The sequence below is a fragment of the Carlito syrichta genome, unplaced genomic scaffold (genome assembly GCF_000164805.1).
Source record: "Carlito syrichta isolate Samal-C Ts95f unplaced genomic scaffold, Tarsius_syrichta-2.0.1 Scaffold76135, whole genome shotgun sequence".
Taxonomy (NCBI): Eukaryota; Metazoa; Chordata; class Mammalia; order Primates; family Tarsiidae; genus Carlito; species Carlito syrichta.
The window spans coordinates 26,954-48,161 of record NW_007020231.1 but is presented as its reverse complement, the minus strand read 5'-3'; the positions used below and the strand labels follow the sequence as shown (position 1 = coordinate 48,161).

General features: G+C 42.0%; 1 protein-coding gene across 1 annotated transcript in view; it reads right to left on the bottom strand.

The window, feature by feature from the left end:
• Positions 1-15,026: 15,026 nt before the first annotated feature.
• AADACL3 (arylacetamide deacetylase like 3) overlaps positions 15,027-21,208 on the bottom strand; it is an 8,521-nt gene continuing 2,339 nt past the window's right edge. The window contains exons 2-4 of the mRNA XM_008053828.1: positions 18,381-18,597; positions 16,559-16,622; positions 15,027-15,801 (exon numbers count right to left, since the gene is read on the bottom strand). Of these exons, the coding sequence (XP_008052019.1) occupies positions 15,027-15,801; positions 16,559-16,622; positions 18,381-18,597 (1,056 nt within the window). The remainder of the gene's footprint in view (positions 15,802-16,558; positions 16,623-18,380; positions 18,598-21,208) is intronic.

Here is a 21,208-nt window from a genome sequence, read left to right as displayed (position 1 = left end):
TATGCCAAAAAATTAAAAACCACCTAGATACCTACCAACAGAGGGCTGGTTCAATAAATTGTGGTACAACCACATAATCAAATACGTTGCAACTGTTTTAAAGCCTGACTTAGGAGGACGCCTATAACATATGATTAAGCTAAAGAATCCAAACCCTGTATGCTGTAGTATTGCTTGCTACAAATAAAGACATTAGGTTTCAGTAGGCAATTCAAAGAAAGTGGTTCTGGTGTTTCCAGTGGTCTTTAAAACAAAAATGGAGGAATTTCACAAACTAAGCATGTGGCAGGAAAAGGCTATGAATGATGTAGGCCAGAATAGAATAAATGTCCCCCAGAGTGACCACAGTCTGAGCATGGCTGGAGCCAGGAAGAGGAGATGTCCTTCCAATCAACATCCAGGGGAGCCATTTGTTTGGTATAATTCCATTTTTAAAACTTTTTTTTGTCAAATATAAATTATGAACTTTGCGGCAACTTGGATGGACTTAGAGTCTCTAATACTAAGTGATCTATTGCAGAAATAAAGAACTGAGTATCGCATGTTCTCACTCATAAGCAGATCTTGAACAATTATCATAATACTGTAAGAAAGGGATTGGCAGTGGTGGGAAACTGCCAGTGGGGGGAGACACCTCATCAATCAGGGTATCTGCATAATGAACATTTTTGTATACCTAACCCTGAATTGTACCCCACATCTTTAAAATTAAGAGAAAATTTAACATTTTTGTCAAATATAGCACAACTATGAATTAGTATATTACAAATAAACATATTGATAAATGAATTATGCTAAAGTAATACGACCAGGTCGATCAAGAAATAAAATATTGCCAGCACCCAAGAAGTACTCCACATGATCTCTCTCACTCACAACCTATTCCCCCACAAAGGAACCCACTATTCTGACTTTTATAGCTGTCACGTCTTTATTTTTCTTTATATTCTTAGTGCCAAAGTATGTCTTCCTAGCAATCGTGTTCGGTTTTGTCATTTCTGGACTTTATATAAATGGAACCCTATAGTATGAGGGAACGCAAAAAAAAAAAGGAATTTTTTTGAAGGGTGAGCCCCTTGTAGTACAGGCTTCCCCTGCTAGGTAAATATTCTAGAAACCCACCAGCATCAGTGTACCAGTTAGCATTGTTGGGAGAGATTGTGTTTGGCACCAGTGAATTTTTTTGGAGATTCTCTCAACAAGTTTGCCCATTTCTAATGGGTGATTTACAAGCATACCTGCCCACATTGTGCTGAGTGTTCAACAGTTTTTGACCAAAAACATCATGACCCTTGTCTTCCACCCTCCTTATTCATGCAACCCTGCCCCCAAGTGACTTTTTTGTTTGTTTGTTTCCCTGGATGAAAATGGTCCTCAAAGGGAAACATTTGACTGATGTGGAAGAGGTGAAACAAAAAACGGCAGAAGCACTAAAGGACATCAAAATTGATGAGTTTGTTTTGAGCAGTGGAAAAAGCATCTCGACATGTGTACTGCATTAAAGGAAGAGTACTTTGAAGGTAACTGAAGTTTAAATATGTGAGAATAAATACATAATTTTTTATAAATAAGGTCTGGGGTTTTTTGGGTCCCCCTTCATATGTATTTATTTGAGTTTGATTTCTTTTCTCAAAAATGATTAATGTTGACCAGACTCAGTGGCCCAGCCTGTAATCCCAGCACTTTGGGAGTCTGAGGCAAGTGGATTGCCTGAGCCCACGGGTTCGAGACCAGCCTGGGCACCTTAGCAAGATCTCGTCTCTATAATAAATCAAAAAATTAGCTGGGTATGGTAGCACGCACCTGGAGTTCTGGCTACTTGGAAGACTGAGGCAGAAAGATTGTCGGAGCCCAGCAGATCAATGCTGGGGTGGCCATGAGTGTGCCACTGCACTCCAGCCTGGGCAACAGAGTGAGACTCCAACTCAAAAAAAAAATGATTGTTTTTAGGATTCACCCATGTTATATGTAGCTGTGATTGCTATGACTATTTGTATATAGTTGTTGCCCAAAAGACCACCAGGATGGCTAAATAGTAGAAAGGAGAGCTTTATTGAGGACATCGGTGTGCAAACTGGGAAGAGATAGTGTCTGCTGTGGACTAAAGGTACTCTCTTCTAAGAGGGGAAGGACAAGTTGGGTTTTAGGCCTCACAGGGGTGGTATCATACACATTCAGCAGGCTTGAGGGAAAGCTATACACAATTATAAAGGGAGTCAAGCACATGCGCAATGGACAAACATGGGTAACATACATCCCATGTTTACTTTGGGCTGGCATTTTAGCATTAGAATGAAGTAGAATTTGGCTTTTTACATCAAAAGGAAAACTATAGGATGCAAAGGCAGTTTGTGCACAGGCCCTGTAAGCTGGCTGAAACTGGCTTAAGGTATACAATTTCTTATCAGAGAAGAATATTTGTAAGATTGGGCTCCTGTCCAGTCAGAGTTGTAGTGGTCTGGGCTGCAAATCATCTACTAGATCCTACTGTTTCTTATAGTTACAAGAATTTAGAAATTTGTCATGCCATTCAGGCCCTGAATCCTCAACCCATAGGTAACTTTTGTTTCCTGAACCTAAGGATCTGCCTTAGTTGATACAGGGGCATTCATTTTAATCTCTCAGATTACATGGTACATGTATCCTGGTGCCAAGATATAGTCATTTCCCTAGGGCATTGGCTCTTAAACTTTTTGGTCTCAGGACCTCTATAGTCTCTTAAAAATCATTGAGGAACCAAAGGAACCAATCAAGAGATTAGAGGGTTAGAATATTCAGCCCCATTCTGTAACCTCCAAGGAGAGGAGAGAGGCTGAGAATTGAATTAATCACCGATGGAAGTAATTGAATCTCCATAAAAACACTAAACAAAGGGATTTGGAGAGCTTCTAAGTTGGCAAACACATCTACAAGCTGGGAGAGTGGCACACCCCAAACTCCACAGGGATAGAATATCGTGTACTTGGGACACTTGCAGACCTCACCCCATGTACCTCTTCATCAGGCTGTTCATTTGTAAACTTTAAAATATCCTTTATAATAAACCAGTAATAGTAAATAAAGTATTTCCTTAATTTCTGTGAGTCATTATAACATAAACATGAGGAAGGGGTCATGGAAACTCTTAATTTGTAACCAAGTCAAACAAAAGTGTGGGTAACTTAGAGACCCATGACTTGTAATTGGCTTCTGAATCAGGGGCAGTCTTGTGGGACTAAGCCCTTAACCTGTATGGTCTACAAAAACTCCCAGTAGTTATTGCCTGCATTGAATTAGATTGTAGAACACCCAGTTGGTGTCTGCAGAGGACGGGAAAATTGCTTGACATGGAAAACCCACATATTTGGTGTCAGAAGTGTTATGAGTAGAAACAGAACACAGTAATAATATCTTCGATACTACACCAAAACTCAGCAGGTAGTAGTCGCTCAAAGATTAGTTGTAATGTCAAATCTGAAGCTACTCTGGGAACTCTTTGAGCTCTGTTACATTAAAATCCACTGATAGAGTTTGTGTTTTGAATAAATATTTTACCCATTGGTGATCTTGGTGGTCATTGTGGTGGTTATTTGGAAAATACTGCTTTACTGAGCTGTGCAGATCTTCTGGATGTTGACACATTTTATTACACAATATTTTTAGAAATCACATTTGCTAACACCACTACTGACAGCATAAAAAAAACCTTTAAGTATCAGGAAGTTGTCAAGCTCACAGTGGTGGATACAAGTTTTTGAAAATTCTAGTTCTATCCAGAAGGTTCAAAATGTTGTCACTGGCAATAACTACTCTCAGTTATTTTCTATTAAGTGATATACTTATTTCATTCATTTTCAAGAAAGTGTCGGTCAAATATTCAAATTTAAATAATCATGATTTGTCTGCCAGTCAGTCTTTCAAGTAAAAATAGCAGTGTTTTTTGTTTTTGTTTTTTTGTATTTCTTTTTGAGTCATGGCTCACTTTGTCACCCAGGCTGGAGTGCAGTGGCGCAATCACAATTTATCACAGCCTCAAACTTCCGTGGTCAAGTAATTCTCCCTCCTCAGCCTCCCAAGTAGCTGGTACTACGGTGCATGTCATCACACCCAGCTAATTTTTTGGTTTTTTGTAGTGACAGGTCTTGCCATGTTGCCCAGACTGTCCTCAAACACCTGGGCTCAAGCAATCCTTCCACCTTGGCTTCCCAAAGTCCTGGGATTATAGGCATGAGTCAGTGTACCTGGCTGTTTCATTTTTTTAAAAAACCTAATTATGCTCACAACTCAAACAATCGCCCGCACAAGTGCTCATTCTCAAGAAAGCCATCAACTTGGGTATGCAACAGCCATGCTTCATTCATAGTTCTTTCCCATTTCATCACTCAGAGTGGTAAAAAGACATTTGCCCAAGGGTCAATATTTAATCAAATTAATAATCTCTACTTCTTCACCAAAAGACATTCTTAAGTGAACTAGGTTTTCCTTTTTCTTTTTTTTTTTTTTTTTTTTTTTTTTTTTTTTTTTGTTTAACTGTGAGTGTGTGGCAGTGGAGAAAAACTGACTACTAGTACAATTTGCAGCACTGCCCTGACTCATGCAAGGGTGCTAGCAGTTTTATCCACCACCGCTTTTGCACCATCAGTGCAAATGTGAGAAGGGGAAAATATCATCTCAGTATTATTATGAAAATGGTTTCTATCTTATAGACCCCTGAAAGTGTCTCTTGGGACCTCCAGGAGTCTGTGGATCCCACTTTGAAAACCATTGTTCTAGGATAAATACTTAGGGGTGGAATTGCTGAATTAGAGGGGGGTGTGTGTGTCTTCTTCAAAGTTACTAGATAATGCAAATTATTTTCCAAAGTTTTGTATCCATTTGCATCCCCACCATTAGTGGACAAGTGTTACTGTTGCTCCACACATTCCAGAACTTTTTCAGCATCCCAAACGCAAACTCCATATCTGTCTCTCTGACTTCCCTATGCTCCCCTTCTCCTAAATGCCTGGTAATCTCTTTTCTACTTTGACTCTATGATTTACCTATTCTAAGTTTATCAAATAAGTGGAATCATACAGTGTTTGTCCTTTTTGGTCTGTTCTCTTTCATGAGCATAATGTTGTCACAGTTCATGTACGTTGCAGCTTGTATGGAAACTTTATTTTTTTAAATGGCCAAATGGCACTTTCATTGTATGTATTTACCACATTTTGTTTGTCCATTCATCTGCTGGTGCACATTCAACTTGTTTTCACTTTCTGGCTTTTGTGACTATGCCGCTTTGGACGCTGGTGTACAAGTAACTATATGAGTCCCTGCTTTCAGTTCTTTGGGTTTATGCCTAGGAGTGAAATTGGTACCACAAAACCGTTTTCCACACCATCTGCACCATTTTCCATTCCCACCTGCAATGCATAAGGGCTTCCGTTTCTCCACATTCTTGCCAACACTTGTTTTCTGTTTTGTTTTTTTTTTCACAATAAACATCCTAATGGGTGTGAAGTGATACCGCACTATAATTTTGATTTGCATTTTCATAATGACTAATGATATTGAGCATCTCTTCGTGGACTTATTGACCATTTGAAGTGTCTGTTCAAGTCTTTTGCTCCTTTTTAAAATCAGGTTGGTTTTTGTTTGTTTGTGGTTGAGTGTTATTTCTTCCTTGAATATTAAGTCAAGTCTTCTGGGCAAGGAAGTTTCTGTTTGGTTTGGCTTGTTTATGTTGGAAAGTTTTTCATTTTAGACCCACTGTTTTTGTTAGATACAAAATTAATTGTTTTCTCTTTCCTTTTCCAGTTTCAGCAAGTTGTATTTTTCTAGGAATTTACATATTGCATCCAAATTTTCAAAATTTTTGACATATGTTGCCATAATGTTCTTTTATTAACTTTTTAAGATTTCTAGGTCCTGTATTAAAGTCCCTTTTAATTCCTGGCATGTACTATTTATGCCTTTTCTCTTTTATGTTTATTGAACTCACTAGATATCTATCAAGTTTATCAGTCTTTCCAAAGAGCCAGAATGTGGCATTGTTAATTATTGCTATTGTGTGATTGTCTTATTTTAGGAATTTTTTTCCTTATAGATACTGAAATTATTACTATAGATAATACAAAACTTTAAAGGTAAAGTCATTACCTTCCTTGTGGTTTTTTTGTCTTGTTTTTTTTTTTTTTTTTGAGTTGGAGTCTCACTCTGTCACCCAGACTGGAGTGCAGTGGCCACTCCCGGCCACCGCAGCCTCGACCTGCTGGGCTCCGGCGATCCTTCTGTCTCGGCCTTCCAAGTAGCTGGAACTACAGGCGTGCGCTACCACGCCCGGCTAATTTTTTGATTTCTTGTAGAGATGAGGTCTCGCCTGCCCAGGCGGGTCTCGAATCCATGGGCTCAGGCAATCCACTCACCTCAGCCTCCCAAAGGCGCAGGATTACAGGCTGAGCCACTGTGCCCGGTTCTTCCTTGTGTTTTATTTAGATTTATTTTACTGTCAGTTTTCTAGTTTTTTGAGAAGGATGTTTAATTCTTTAATTTTCAGTCTTTTTTTTTCTTTTTTTCCCACCTCTTAATGCTAACACTTTTTTTTCTTATGTATGTTTTTGAGGCTATAAATACCTTTAATTGTTGTTTTGAGACTATAAATTCCCTTGACTATTATCTTGCTGCTTCCCATTGTGGACTGAACATCTTCTGTTACTTTAGTGTTTACTCAAGAAATTAACATGCATTCATAATTTAGCAAAGTCTAATGTTGATGGATAAGTTTACCCTCCTTCCAGACAGTTCAAGGAACTTAGAACAATTGCGCTTCCTTTGATCCCTTCTAGACCAATATGTTATTGTGTGCTTCAGTTCACTCTCCTCTATATTTTACATTACACAAGGTATTGTTATTGCTTTTCTTATTGTCAGCATTCACTTAGATTTGTCCACATCTTTACCATTTTTGTTACTTTTTATTTCATCCTGCATCTCTGGCCTTCCATCTGGGATTATTTTCCTTTTTCCTAAAGAATAAATTCTCTTTAGAATGACCTTTAATGCAGTTCTGCTAGTAGTAAACTTCCTCAGTTTCTATTTATCTGAAAATATATTTACTTCACTTTCATTCTGAAGCATATTTTCAGTGAGTATGAAATTCCAGTTTGCCAGTTACTTTCCTTCACACGTGGAAGACATTATTTCACTGTTTCCTGCTTATCATTGTTGTTTCTGAGAAAACAACAGTCGATTTAACTATTAATTATTTTAAGGTATCTTGATTTTTGTTTTGTATTGTTTTAAGATTTTTCTTTTTGTTTTAGTTTCTCTGTATTCTGATGTGTCTAGGAGTGAATTGTTTTATACTGCTTGGAGTATAATTGTTGGATTTGTGACTAAATGTCTTTCAGTCATTTAAGAAAATTTTCAGCTATGATTTGTTCAAATATTGCTTCTGCCTCTTTTCTTTCTCCTCTCCTTCTGGGACATCAATTACATGGTTGTTATACTATCACTGATTCCTCAATACCACTGCCCCCTTCTTCTATATTTTTTATTCTTTTGCCTCTTCGTGCTTGATTTCAAATAGTTTCTTCTGACCTAGATTCCAGCTTATATAACTTCTCTTCAAATGTGTCTAATGTGAAATAAAACCCATCTGTTGAATTTTTTTATTTGTTGCATTTTGCAGTTCTAAAATTGATGCATATACATGCATGTATGATTATGTATATGTTGATATCTCTTTTCTTCTCATGTGCCATGTTTTTAAAATATTTGCAAACATAATTTAGGGCCTAGAATGATATTATCTTCCTCCAGAGATGATTGCCAAGGTAAGGAAGGGGGCCAAAGTTAAGAAAACATGGCAGCCACAGCTCTAAGAGCACATGGCCAGACCATAGCTTAGCAGAGCATTGGCTAGAAAGTAAATTAGAGAGAGAGGGGAGAATCACCTCTCCAAGGTAGGAGAGGAGGCCAAAGCTTAGGAAACATGATGGCAGCCATGGCTCAAAGAGCACATGGCGACACCAGAGTTTAGTAAAGGAATGGCTACAAAGAAAATTAGAGAGATTGGAGAGAGGGAAGATTCACTCCCCAAGATAGAGGAGGTGGCCAAAGCTAAGAAAACATGATGGCCACAGCTCAAAGAGCACGTGACCAGCCCATAACTTAGCAGAGCAATGACAAATGGACAGAGAGAGGGAGAGAAGGAGGGAGAGAAAAGACTCATCTTCCCAAGGGAGGTGAGAGGGCCAAAGCTTAGGAAAACATGGCCTGGCCATAGTGCAAAGAGCACATGGCCAGACCATAGCTTAGCAAAGCAATGGCTGCCATTTCATTTTCTAAGCACCCATAGGCATTACAAATTAAGGACCACTTTAATCCAATTTAGGGTTTCATATGTTCAGTCGTTATGGAGTCAAAATGTGTCCAGAACTATGATAGAAGAGCTACAATATGTTATACAAGCCTCTTCCTACTCCCTGCTTGAAGTAGGAAGGTTTTTCAGGGAAGACAAAATCAAAGATGAGACCTAAGAGACAAATAATGAATTGACTTTTCCCCTTCTGGTCCAGTATGACCTAGATACACTTCTTAAACACAGAAAACAAGTTTAGGGTTATTGCAGAGGGAATCAAATGGTTATAGGGTGACAGATTTGGAACATGACCTACTTGGCTTCAAATTCCAGTTCTACCACTTACAAGGAACTTTAACCAAGTTCCCCTAGCTAAGCCAACCTTGGTTTCCCAATCTAGAAATTGGAAGTAAGTATTATGTACTTCATAACATGATGAGAATTCAGTGAGATTTCCCTATAGATCACCTAGTAAAATGTCTGTCACATATAAAGGGTCAATAAATGTTTAATCCTTTCATCTCTTTGTGCCTAAACCAAGTTTATTCTAGTAACAAAATTTATTTCCTTCCCTACATTAGAGGAGTGTAACTGGAAAACTGGAGTAGAAAAATCTCAGGGGGAATAATTCTAGCTTCTCTGTGAATAGAGAATCCCTGCGTACTAGGGGAACTTAATAACCCCACCAGGAGGTTCACTGTGAGTCTGATAAACAGCACCACCCTAAGAGTATCTGATGAACAGCATCCACCTAACTACAATTTGCATTGAGTCATCATGCTTTACATGAACAACCCCATGCACTAGACAGATTAGCCTCACTTCAAGGCAAGAAAACCAATGGCCTGAGATGTTAAGTAAATGTTGGTTCTCTGATTATCTCCAAACCAATCTTTTTCTTCACTCTGCCTCCTGGAGAGGACTTGGAGATGCAGTAGCCACATGCAGAATGTACCTCTTCCATTTGAAATTAAAACTGTCCTGATCTTTAGTGATGACATAGGCAAGGAGTTGTCTCATAGTAATGAAGATAGACCCTTGAGGGTCTTTTCTATGTCTAGAAATGTTTTGAAACTGAACCCCAGACATTGCCTTATCTGAGTCAACCTTGTGTAGCAATTTGCAAGACAGCCAGCTGCAATGCTGTGGCATCGGGGTGCTCTGACCAGGGAACAAAGCAAGCCTTGGCAACCTGTCAGTTTGCTGACTCTGGAAACCTTCATTTTATCAGATGAAGGCAAGGATTTTAGAAGCAAAAGTCCAATAATGGTTCGTTTTAGTTAAGGAATTTTCCTCTAAAATACAGACATATCATGACAACTCTGTCCTACCCTGCCAAATGTCAAACTGATCAGTTTTCTTTTTGCTTTTGAGATTGGTTGCTATAATCTGACTATTTCCCTCCCAGTTGAGATGTGCTGAAAAAAGGAAATGAGACAGGCATTTTGGTAGCATCCATTGCCATTTAAAATGTGTCCAGCTGCCAGGCAAGATGGCTCACGCCTGTAATCACAACACTTTGGGAGACAGAGGCAAGAGGATTGCCTGAGTCCAGGGGTTTGAGACCAGCCTGGGCAACTTGGCAAGACCTCATCGCTACAATAAATCAGAAAATGAGCTGAGTGTGGTGGTATGAGCCTGTGGTTTCAGCTACTTGGAGGGTTGAGGCAGAAGGATTGCCTGAGCTAAGCAGGTTGAGTCTTCAGTGGCCGTGAGCATGCCACTGCACTCCAGCCTGGACAGCAGAGTGAGGCTCCAATTCAAAAACAAATAAATAAATAAAATGTGTCCTGCCAACAGTTCTTCTTCTTGAATCTATCAAAAAGAATTGTACACATAGAAGCAGGTGTGTGTGGTAATGCTCACTACCAATTTGTTTGTCACATTGATAAACTGGAAACAGACCAATGTTGTGTCTATCAGTAGGGAATAGTTAAAAGCCATGATTAATTTTACTAGGATAGATTTATTATTTATTTATTTAAAATAATTTTTATTTTAAATATGTGGCATACAATTCAGGATTAGGGATACAAATGTTCATTATGCAAGTTGATGAGGTGTCCCCCCTTCTGGCAGTTTCCCACTATTGCCACTCCCACTCCTGCCCTGCCCTGGCAGTTTCCCACTCCTGCCAATCCCTTACTTATAGTATTACAATAGTTGTTCTAGGTCTAGGACAGATTTCTAATATATAGTTGAGTGAAAGAACACACGTTTCATGACAGCACATACAGAATAATATATTTTATGTAGCAATATATGGTAAAGTTATACCACAAAATAATACTCTATATTTTCTATGGGTACATATCAGTGTATATAAATGCCTAGAAACAGGCTATAAACTTGGATGGACTTAGAGGCAATAATACTGAGGGATCTATCACAGAAACAAAGCACCGAGTATCACATGTTCTCACTCATAAGTGAACCTTGAACAACTATCATAATACTATAAGAAAGAGATTGGCAGTAGTGGGAAACTGCCATGGGATGGGAGGCACACCTCATTCACAAGGGTGCCTGCATAATGAACATTTGTAGACCTAACCCTGAATTGTACCCCACATCTTTAAAATAAAAATATTTAAAGTTTTTTTAAAAATTAAATAAAAAAAAAAAGAAACAGGCTTTAAAGGATTAGACTACACCTCCCCCTCCCAAAAAAGGTAACAGTGGTTATATTTAGGAAAAGGGAAAGAATTGAGGGAAGGGTGGTCAAAAGAAACTGCAGCCTTATCACTAATATTTTAAGGTTTTGTTTAAAAGGAGAACATATTTGTTTATCACTGACATCATTGAAAATTAATTTTTAAAAAGATAAAATGGAAGTGGAAATATTATGATTGAAAGGGTGGTGAGCTGTAAAACTGTCCAGGAATATCTTACTGTCTCTCTCTGGGGAGGGTTGTTTCTCTGTCCCATCAGTGCCATGCCATATTTGACCACATAACTGCTCTGGCCAATGAAAGATGAGCAGAAATAATGAGTATCACCTCTAAGCAGAAGCTGGGAAAGAAAGTATGTGGTTCACCATGTTGATTTTTCCCCTCTACCACAAGACTGGGGTTATTTCCACTAAAGACCACTCCATTGTCCTGGTCTTGGAGCAGACGATGTGGACCAGGGCTGCAGCTGACCTGTGAGGGCTGTGGAATGTGTAACATGAGCAAGAAGTAAACCTCTGTTGTCGTAAGCCACTGAGACTGTGGGGTCATCTGTCATTGCAGCATGTCATTGCACCTAACCTCTGCTCCCTCATACTAGCCGAGGGATAAGAGGAGGGAGAAAGCAGTCACTCTGCAGCAGAGAGTACAGGGAACAGGGAGCTGAGGTTTGGAGTCAGAAGGCAGGGAGGTCCCGAGTAGGTAAGGAGTATCTGAGGGAAGTAGAAAGAAGAGAGACAGACAAATTTTGCTAAGTTTTCAACTTTGCCCCAGGATCTTGTCCCTAATCACCTACTGACTAAAGAAAGCGATTAGGATGCAATTCCTTGTCCTTTGCCAGAGGATGCTTGCCCTGAGCTAACTGGCAGATCTTCCTAGAAAAGCTCTGGGAGTTTACTGAGAAAATACTCCCTGAGTATTTAGGGGAATGTGTGGGTGGCCACCTGCCCTGAATGGTGTCAGCTGGGCACCTCAGCCATACATTCCTGGAGGGGCCTGCAGTTCCCAATTCCAAAGTCATTCAGATAGTAAAGTAAACCAGACAGTAAACATTCTTGACTTTATCATCCTGACTCAGATCAGACAGTAGCTGACAACTAACTGGATAGGAAATGACTCAAATATGATAATATGGCTCAATAGAGCCCTTCACTTTAATCCTGAACGATAGGCAAGAAAAGAGCTGCAATTCTGGGTTAATGGGTCACAGAAAAGGTTGTGGTCAGGGAGATCAGGGTTGGAATGCACAGTGTGGGTTCAACCTCACAACCTTGGGCATCTATTTAATCAGCTGGCCTTGAGCTCAACTAGAAAGAGACAGGAAATCAGTGCTGTCATTAATCTCTCCTGAGCCTCAGCTTCTTCATCTGTAAGATGGGTTTAAGAATACAGGCATGCTTCATTTTATTGCACTTCACTTTATTATGCTTCACAGATATTTTGTTTTTTACAAATTGAAGATTTGTGGCAACCTTGCATCAAGCATGTCTACTAATACCATTTTTTCAACAGCATGTTCTCACTTTGTGTCTCTGTGTCACATTTTGGTAGTTCTCACAATATTGCAAGTTTTCCGTTATTGTTATATCTGTTATGGCTATCTGTGATCAGTAATCAGTGGTCTTTGATGTTATTATTGTCCTTATTTGGGGGCACCCTGAGCCACACCCATTTAAGACAGGGAACTTAATCAATAAATATTATGTTCTTACTGCTTCACTGACCAGCTGTTCCCCCATCTCTCTCCCTCTCCCAGGGCCTCCCTATTCCCTGAGACACATCAATATTGAAATCAGGCCAAATAATAACCCTACCAAGGTCCCTAAGTGTTCAAATTAAAGGAAGAATCACATATCTTTCACTTGAAATCAAAAGATAAACATGATTAAGCTTAGTGAGGAAGGTATGTTGAAAGCTGAGATAGGAAAAAGCTAGGCCTCTTGCCCCAAACAGTTAGCCAAGTTGTAAATGCAAAGGAAAAGTTGTTGAAGGAAATTAAAAGTGCTACTCCAGTGACTACACAGATGATCAGAATGTGAAATAACTTTATTGCTAATATGTAGAATGCTTTAATGGTCTAGATAGATGATCAAATCGGTCACAACATTTTATTAAGCCAAAGCTTAATCCAGAACAAGGCCCTAACTCTCTTCAATTCCTTGAAGGCTGAGAGAGGTGAGGAAGCTTCAGAAGAAAGGGTTGAAGCTAGCAGAGGTTGGTTCTTGAGGTTTAAGGAAAGAAGCTGCCTCCATACCTATGAGTAAAAGTGCAAGGTGAAGCAGCAAGTTCTGATGGAGAAACTACAGCAAGTTATCTAGAAGATTCAGCTGAGATCATTGATGAAGGAGACTACACTAAACAACAGAGTTTCAATATAGATGAAACAGACTTCTGTTGAAAGAAGATGCTATGTAGGAATTTTCTAGCTAGAGAAGCAGTCAATGCCTTGTTTCAAAGCTTCAAAGTACAGACTGATTCTCTTGCTAGGGTATAAGGCAGCTGAGGACATTAAGTTGGAACCAATATTCATTTACCATTCTGAAAACCCTGGGGCCCTTAAGAATTATGCTAACTCTACTTTGCCTGTGTTCTATAAATGGAACAGCAAAGCCTGGATGACAGCATACCTGTTTATAGCAGGTTTATTGAATATTTTCAGCCCACTGTTGAGACCTGCTGCTCAGGAAAAAAGACTACTTTCAATACCTTGCTGCTCATTGGCAATGCACCTGATTTGCCCAAGAGCTGTGATGGAGTTATACAAGTAGAAGAATGTTATTTTTGTGACTGCTAACACAACATTCATTCTACAGCCCATAGATCACTGAGTAATTTTGACTTCCAAATCTTGTTATTTAACAAATGTATTTTTGACCAGCCTGGGCAACATGGTGAGAACTTGTCTCTACAATAAACCAAAAAAGATTAGTCAAGTGTGGTAGCACACTTGAGAGGCTGAGGCGGAAGGATCGCCTGAGCCCAGTAGGTTGACAGGGAGCAAACCACTGCATTCCAGCCTGGGTGACAGAGTGAGACTCCAACTCCAAAAAAAAAAAAAAAGAAAGGTATTTTATAAGGCTAGAGCTTCCATAGACAGTGATTCTTCTGGTGGACCCAGGTAAAGTAAATTGAAAAACCAGCTTTCCAGAAGGTCAGCTCATGTTCCTCCATCCATCTCCAGTGGCTGGGGTACAACAAGAAAAGTCACACCCTGGGAGGACAGGGGAGCTATTCAGCCTCAACTCAGAGGCTTGCCTCGGAAGGGACCTTGTTCCTTGGACTTCAGTGCTCTCCAACAGCTGAGTGGCCACCATAGCATGTGTTTTCAGCAGATGGTTCCTATTTCTCAAAAGCACGCAACTGCTGGTCAGCTGTGAATGGATCAAAAAGCCACCGAGTGGAATTCCTCTCTGTCCCATATTTCAGCACATTCAACTGAAAACAAGTAAAGAGTACGCACAAGGTCTTTTGTGCAGCAGACTTTGATCTTGGCCTATAAAAGCCGGAAAATTGTCCCTGTGCACCCAAGAGAAGGCAAGTGAGAGATAGTTCCTCCACCACCACCACCACCCAGCAGCCTAGAACATCAGAGCTCCTGCCTCTGAGCCACACTGGGACAGCCCTGTGAGATTGTATGTGATGTCCTACATTAATCCAATGAACAGCCAATCAGACACTTGTGTCACACATGGTCTGGATCAACTTGGAAGGTCTGAACTCTATTTCAGGGCAGCTGTGAACAAACTTTACATACCTATTCACTCTCAAAAATGGCCACTGAAGATTGTAGAAACTGTGGGCTCAAATTTCCCAGCAGAGAGTCTTATCCCCACCCCCAAACCTGTCTCTTCTACCACTGTCCTCCAAACATCAGGAGCATGTATTGCATGGTTCTAGAACCTAGACCAGGAAGGAGACAGCAACCTCTGCCCTCTCCCTAGTCCCACTCAGCACCACCTGAATCAGCAACAGAGAGCCCTGTGAGAGGCTGGATGACAGTGGATCCACATTGGGGTGCCAGCCAGGAAGAAAGACGGTCACAATCTCTTTATAAAATGGGTTATTGCATTCAGAATTCTTGTGGAGCAGGGGAAGTGCAAGAAACCCATGTCAAAGGTCATGAGTACCCCATGAAAACCATCCTCCATGTGATGCCAAGTCACCGGCACTCCCAGGTCTTCCAGCCTCTTCTTGTACAACAGTGAATGGTCCCGGAGAAAGTCATACTCACAGCTCACAATGCACGCTTCCGGGAGTTGAGACATGATGTCGTCTTCTGCAATCAGGGGCGTGCACATCAAATCCCAAACCACACTCGTTTTCCGGTACACGTCTTCATTCAGGGACCCACGGAGCATGGGTCGGTAGCCTCTCTTCTTAAACCTCTCCGGGATATTTTCTGAGCCCAGCCACTTTCTATACTTTTCCCAGAGATTGTCAGGCAAATGACCACCTTTCAAGAGGGTTTTTTCCCAGGAAAAGCTGAAATCCAGGTAGTGACACAAACAATAGAAGGCAAAACTCCAACTGAGCAGTGGAACGCTCTTGTTCTGCTGATAGGATGGGTACTGGAAATTCACGGCTTGGAGAGCAGCATAGACCAAGATCTGAGCCCGGATCCGGGGGAGATCTGGACTGTTCATAAGTTGTTGACAAATCACGACTGCTATTTCCCCTCCCATACTGTCACCACAGACCGTGACTCGGGCTGGATCTACCCCATATGTATCCAGGGACTTCAGGAAGTGGGTGGTGGCCACTATACAGTCACTTACCGGCACTGGAAACTTATACTTGGGTAACATGCGGTACCTTAAAAGGAATCAAGCACACAGTTTACACACAGCACTCTAGCAGAGTCAAAAATACCTGCATCTAGCATCTTTTAGCTCAAACTTTTTTTTTAATCAGAGTCTCAATCTGTCGCCCAGGTTGGAGTGCAGTGACATTATCACGGCCACCGCAGCCTCGACCTGCTGGGCTAAGGTGATCCTTCTGTCTCAGCCTTCCAAGTAGTTAGAACTACATGCGTGTGCCACCACACCCAGCTAATTTCTGATTTATTGTAGAGATGGGGTCTCGTCAAGTTGCCAGGCTGGTCTCAAACCCATGGGCTCAGGCAATCCTTTCACCTTGGCCTCCCAAAGTGCTAGAATTATAGGTGTGAACCACCACGCCCAGCCTAGCCCAAACTTCTAGCATTAACTTCCCTTTCTGAAACCTGAACAAGTAAAGCTAGTTACAACACTTAATGAGATGATAGGTAGGTAATAGATAGAGCTTTCTGCGGTAAAGCTCTGTGCCTCACCTAGTTAAAAAAGATCTCTTCCTGACCAGCTTCCAAGAGCCATGCACAGAACCTACCCAAGGGCCACACACACAGAGGAAGGAGTTCCCCATGCTCTGTCCCTCGATCTCACTTCTTCCCCACCTCCCTTTCTCTCTTCACTGGCTTTCCACAGACTCCTCCTCCTCCCAACCTTTTTCCAACTCCAAGTCCCTCTGTTCCTACTTCCCACCAAATCAGAACTTGGCTCCCTGGTACCTTTCTCATCTCCCCTTTACTCACCCAACTGACAGAACCACAGAATCACTTGCTTTGGACAAATAACAGCATACACGATGGTGGGTTACTAGAAAATAAAAATATATATATATATATAATTTATTTGTTTGTTTAGTTATCAATTTATTTTAGAGATGAGGTCTTGCTATACTGCCTAGGCTAGTATCAAACTCCTGGCCTTAAATACTCCTCCTGCCTCGGCCTCCCAAAGTGCTGGGATTCCAGGCATGAGCCATTGTGCCTAGCTGAAAACAAAACTGTCTCAACACTCACTAGGAAGTTTTTCTTTGCCTGCCATTGTCGTTGACTTCTTCCTACAGACAGAGCACTTAGGTTGACTCTAGTAGAGACAAATTCCTGTCACCTTCTCAATGATTTTCCTTCATGGGGTTGCCTGAACAACTTTCTCCAAGATGCCCACTCACCCTCACCCCAATCCCAGGTCGACTCTGCAGTTCATTAAAAATATCTGTGAGGTTGTTTGGCTACTACATGCCACTCAAGGCTACTTTTTTTTTTTTTGAGTTGGAGTCTCACTCTGTAACCCAGACTGGAGTGCAGTGTCCGCTTCCAGCCACTGCAGCCTCGACCTGCTGGGCTCCAGCGATCCTTCCACCTCAGCCTTCCAAGTAGCTGGAACTACAGGCGCACGCTACCACACCCAGCTGATTTTTTTATTTATTGTAGAGATGAGGTCTCGCCAAGTTGCCCAGGTGGGTCTCAAACCCGTGGGCTCAGGCAATCCACTCACCTCAGCCTCCCAAAGCACGGGATTACAGGCTGAGTCACTGAGCCCAGCTAAGGCTACTTTTAGATGGTGGATTTTATGTCATGTGAGTTTCACTTCAATACATATAATATACATATATATACTATATAAATTGAACACAGTGGTTTAGGGTGTGAGCTCTGGATTCAGACAGATCAGAGTCCAAATCCCAATTTGCCTCCTCTTTGCTTGAGCTAAGATAGTGCCCAAAAGTCACTTAACCTCTCTGAAGCTTGATTTCCTCATCAGTGAAAGGAGGATAATGATGCTATCTACCTCATGGGGTGTTGGAGGTTTCAATGAGATGATGCAATACAGGGATCCCACAGTGTCTGCCATACAAATATTAATAAATATCAATTAATAGACATTGGCTGTTACTATCATTCTCATACAGACCAAGCCTAAACCACTTTGCAGTAAATCCCTTATTCTCAAACCTGCTACATTGGGACCCTGGCATTCCACACACTGAAAGCATTACTGAAACCAAATAAAGATGCGTTTCCTCCCAATTCACAGAAAAATTAAGATAACAAAATTGTCTCAATTTTGAGTTTTTTCTCACTAGTTTTTTTCAGATTGTCCTAGGCAATACCTGATGTGAAGGAAAATGATGTATTTTAATAATTTTCATTTAAAATATCCTTATTTCCAACTACAAAGAGTTGGTGGTTGTACAACATGCACTACATGCCACTCAAGGCCACTTTTAAATGGTTGATTTTATGTTATGTGAGTTTCACTTCAATACATATAGTATACATGTATATATTGATGTATATATTACATGTGCATACATATAAGTATAGTAAGAATGCATTTACAGTATCCTTACATTATAGGAGGCTTACTTATGTGATAGCACCCTTACTGGCATTTAAGTGAGGGTATATATTCCATATTTTTGCCACCTGAATGATCTGGAAACCATTAACCATCCTGGTGCTCCCTGGTCATAATAGCAGACTTTAAGCCCCAGAAAGATGATTTTTTTTAAAGTTATTTTAAGTGGGCATTACCACCCTTTGGGAAGCTGGAGGAAAGCACTCTTACCCAAGCTCCCAATGATGGCCCCACCACCGTGGTAGAACACAACACCAGGCCTGGGGGTGCAGGTGGATGCCTTAGGCTGGTACAGCTTCACAGGGATTGTCCCAAAGTGGAGATCTGTGACAATGACATCAGGGTCTTTCTTTAGTGGCTGCAGATCATGTATAAAACGGACAAATTCCGGCAGAGAACAGATTCTCAGTTTCTCAAAAACCATTCCCTGTGGAAAGAGAAGAGGAAACAGGTCAGGAAGGGCTTCTGTCTGAGCTGTCTCGAGTCCAGGCACCACACCTGCTCTCCGCAGGTGGTGAGAGAAGTCTTAGAAAATTGCAGTCATGGGCTCGGTGACTCAGCCTGTAATCTCCGCCTTTGGGAGGCTGAGGTGAGTGGATTGCCTGAGCCCACGGGTTCGAGACCCGCCTGGGCAACTTGGAGAGCCCTCATCTCCACAATAAATCAAAAAATCAGCCAGGCGTGGTAGCACATGCCTGTAATTCTGGCTACTTGGAAGGCTGAGGCGGAAGGATCGCCGGAGCCCAGCAGGTCGAGGCTGTGGTGGCCGGGAGCGGCCACTGCACTCCAGTCTGGGCGACAGAGTGAGACTCCAACTCAAGAAAAAAAAGAAAATTGCTGTCAGATTGGATTCCAGCCCTGCTCACACACACACACACACCCCCCCCGTACTTCCATGACACCTGCAGTAAAGTCCTCCCCCACCAGGGGCCCAGCACCACTGGTCTCTCTCAACCTACTCTCCCGACACTTTACATCCCAGCCACTGCAAGCCAGGCTCCTGGGCACCCCAGACAGTCCCTCTGCCTGCAACACTCTTCCACAGGAGGGCCTGTTCTGCCTCTGCCTGGATGCAGTGTCTCCTTCCAGAGAGGCATTCCTGGGCCACCCCAGCCAATCCGGCTGCCCTCAAGCATTTAAAGACAACTGTACTGTGATTTTTTTTTTCTTTTGAGTTGGAATCTCACTCTGTCGCCCAGGCTGGAGTGCAGTGGTACGCTCACAGCCACGGCAGCCTTGACCTGCTGGGCTCAGGCAATCCTTCTGCCTCAGCCTTCCAAGAAGCTGAAACTACAGACACACACCACTATGCCCAGCTAATTTTTTGGTTTATTGTAGAGACAAGTTCTCACCAAGTTGCTGGTCTCGAACCCCTGAACTCAGGCAAGGGGCTGGTCTCGAACCCCTGGACTCAGGCAATTCTCTCACTTCGGCCTCCCAAAGTGCTGGGATTATAGGCTTGAGCCACCACGTCCAGCATATGATTTTTTTTTTAAAGAAGATAGAGTTTCGTTTCTACTGAAATAGTTTTGCATAAAGTAGTAAAATGTCCAAGATGAGCTGCTTCTTCTTCTTTTTTTTTTTTTTTTTGAGTTGAAGTCTCACTCCGTTGCCCAGGCTGGCACACTCACAGCCATCCCAGCATCAACTTGCTAGGCTCCAGCAATCCTTCTGCCTCAGCCTTCCAAGTAGCCGAAACTACAGTCACATGCTACCACACCCGGCTAATTTTTGATTTTTTATTGTAGAGACGAGATCTGACCTGGGTTGGTCTCGAAACTGCAGGCTCAGGCAATCCACTCACCTCAGCCTCCCAAAATGCTGGGATTACAGGATGCAAGATGAGCTTCTTAAGCAAATGAGAATGAGGGGAAAGGTTGGGTCACAGAAGAAAGGAGATTGGCCAGGACTCAGTCAGTAAATCATGCTGGGGGTGGGCACATGGGGCTTCTTTGAACCATTGGGTCTCCTTTGGCTATATGTCTAAAGTTTGCATAGTAAAAAATAATAATCAAATAAAGTGGCCTCTCCCCTGGGTACTCTCTTTTTTGTGTTTCCTAACCCTTTTCTGTGCCACAACTATTGTGGCCATGAGGGAAGCCTGTGGCCCTCATCTCAGAACTTTGTTGCTGTTGTTGTTGTTGCCCAGGCTAGAGTACAGAGGCACATTCACAGCTTGCCACAGTCTCGAACCTACTGGACTCAGGAAATCCTTCCCCTTCAGCCTCCTGAGCAGCTGTGACTACAGGTACACACTGCCACACTCAGCTAATTTTTTTATTTTTTCTAGAGATGAGGTCTCACCCATGTTGCCCAGACTGGTCTTGAACTCAAGGGTTCAAGCAATCCTCTCACCTCTGCCTCCCAAAGTGCTAGGATTACAAGTGTGAGCCACCACTCTCAGCTGAGAACATTTTTGAATGCATAAAATAAAATATGTGGTACTATAAGGGAAGGCAATTTATTTATTTGAATAAGTTAAGCACACTCACAGCCACCGCAGCCTCCACCTGCTGGGCTCAGGCGATCCTTCCACCTCAGTCTTCCAAGTAGCTGGAACCATAGGTGCACGCCACCACACCCAGCTAATTTTTTAAATTTACTGTAGAGGTGAGGTCTCACCAATTTGCCCAGGCTGGTCTTGAACCCCTAGGCTCAGGCAATCCTCTCACCTCAGCCTCCGAAAATGCTGGAATTATAGGTGTGAGCCACCGCACCCAGCCTGGGAAGGCAATTTATTTAAAATACAGCTATTGAAATATTACAATAAGCCGGGCTCGGTGGCTCAGCCTGTAATCCCGTGCCTTGGGAGGCTGAGGTGAGAGGATTGCCTGAGCACGCGGTTTCGAGACCCGCCTGGGCAACTTGGTGAGACCTCATCTCTACAATAAATCAAAAATTAGCCAGGCGTGGTAGCATGTGCCGGTAGTTCCAGCTCCTTGGAAGGCTGAGGCGGAAGGATCGCCGGAGCCCAGCAAGTCGAGGCTGTGGTGGCCAGGAGCGGCCGCTGCACTCCAGTCTGGGCGACAGAGTGAGAC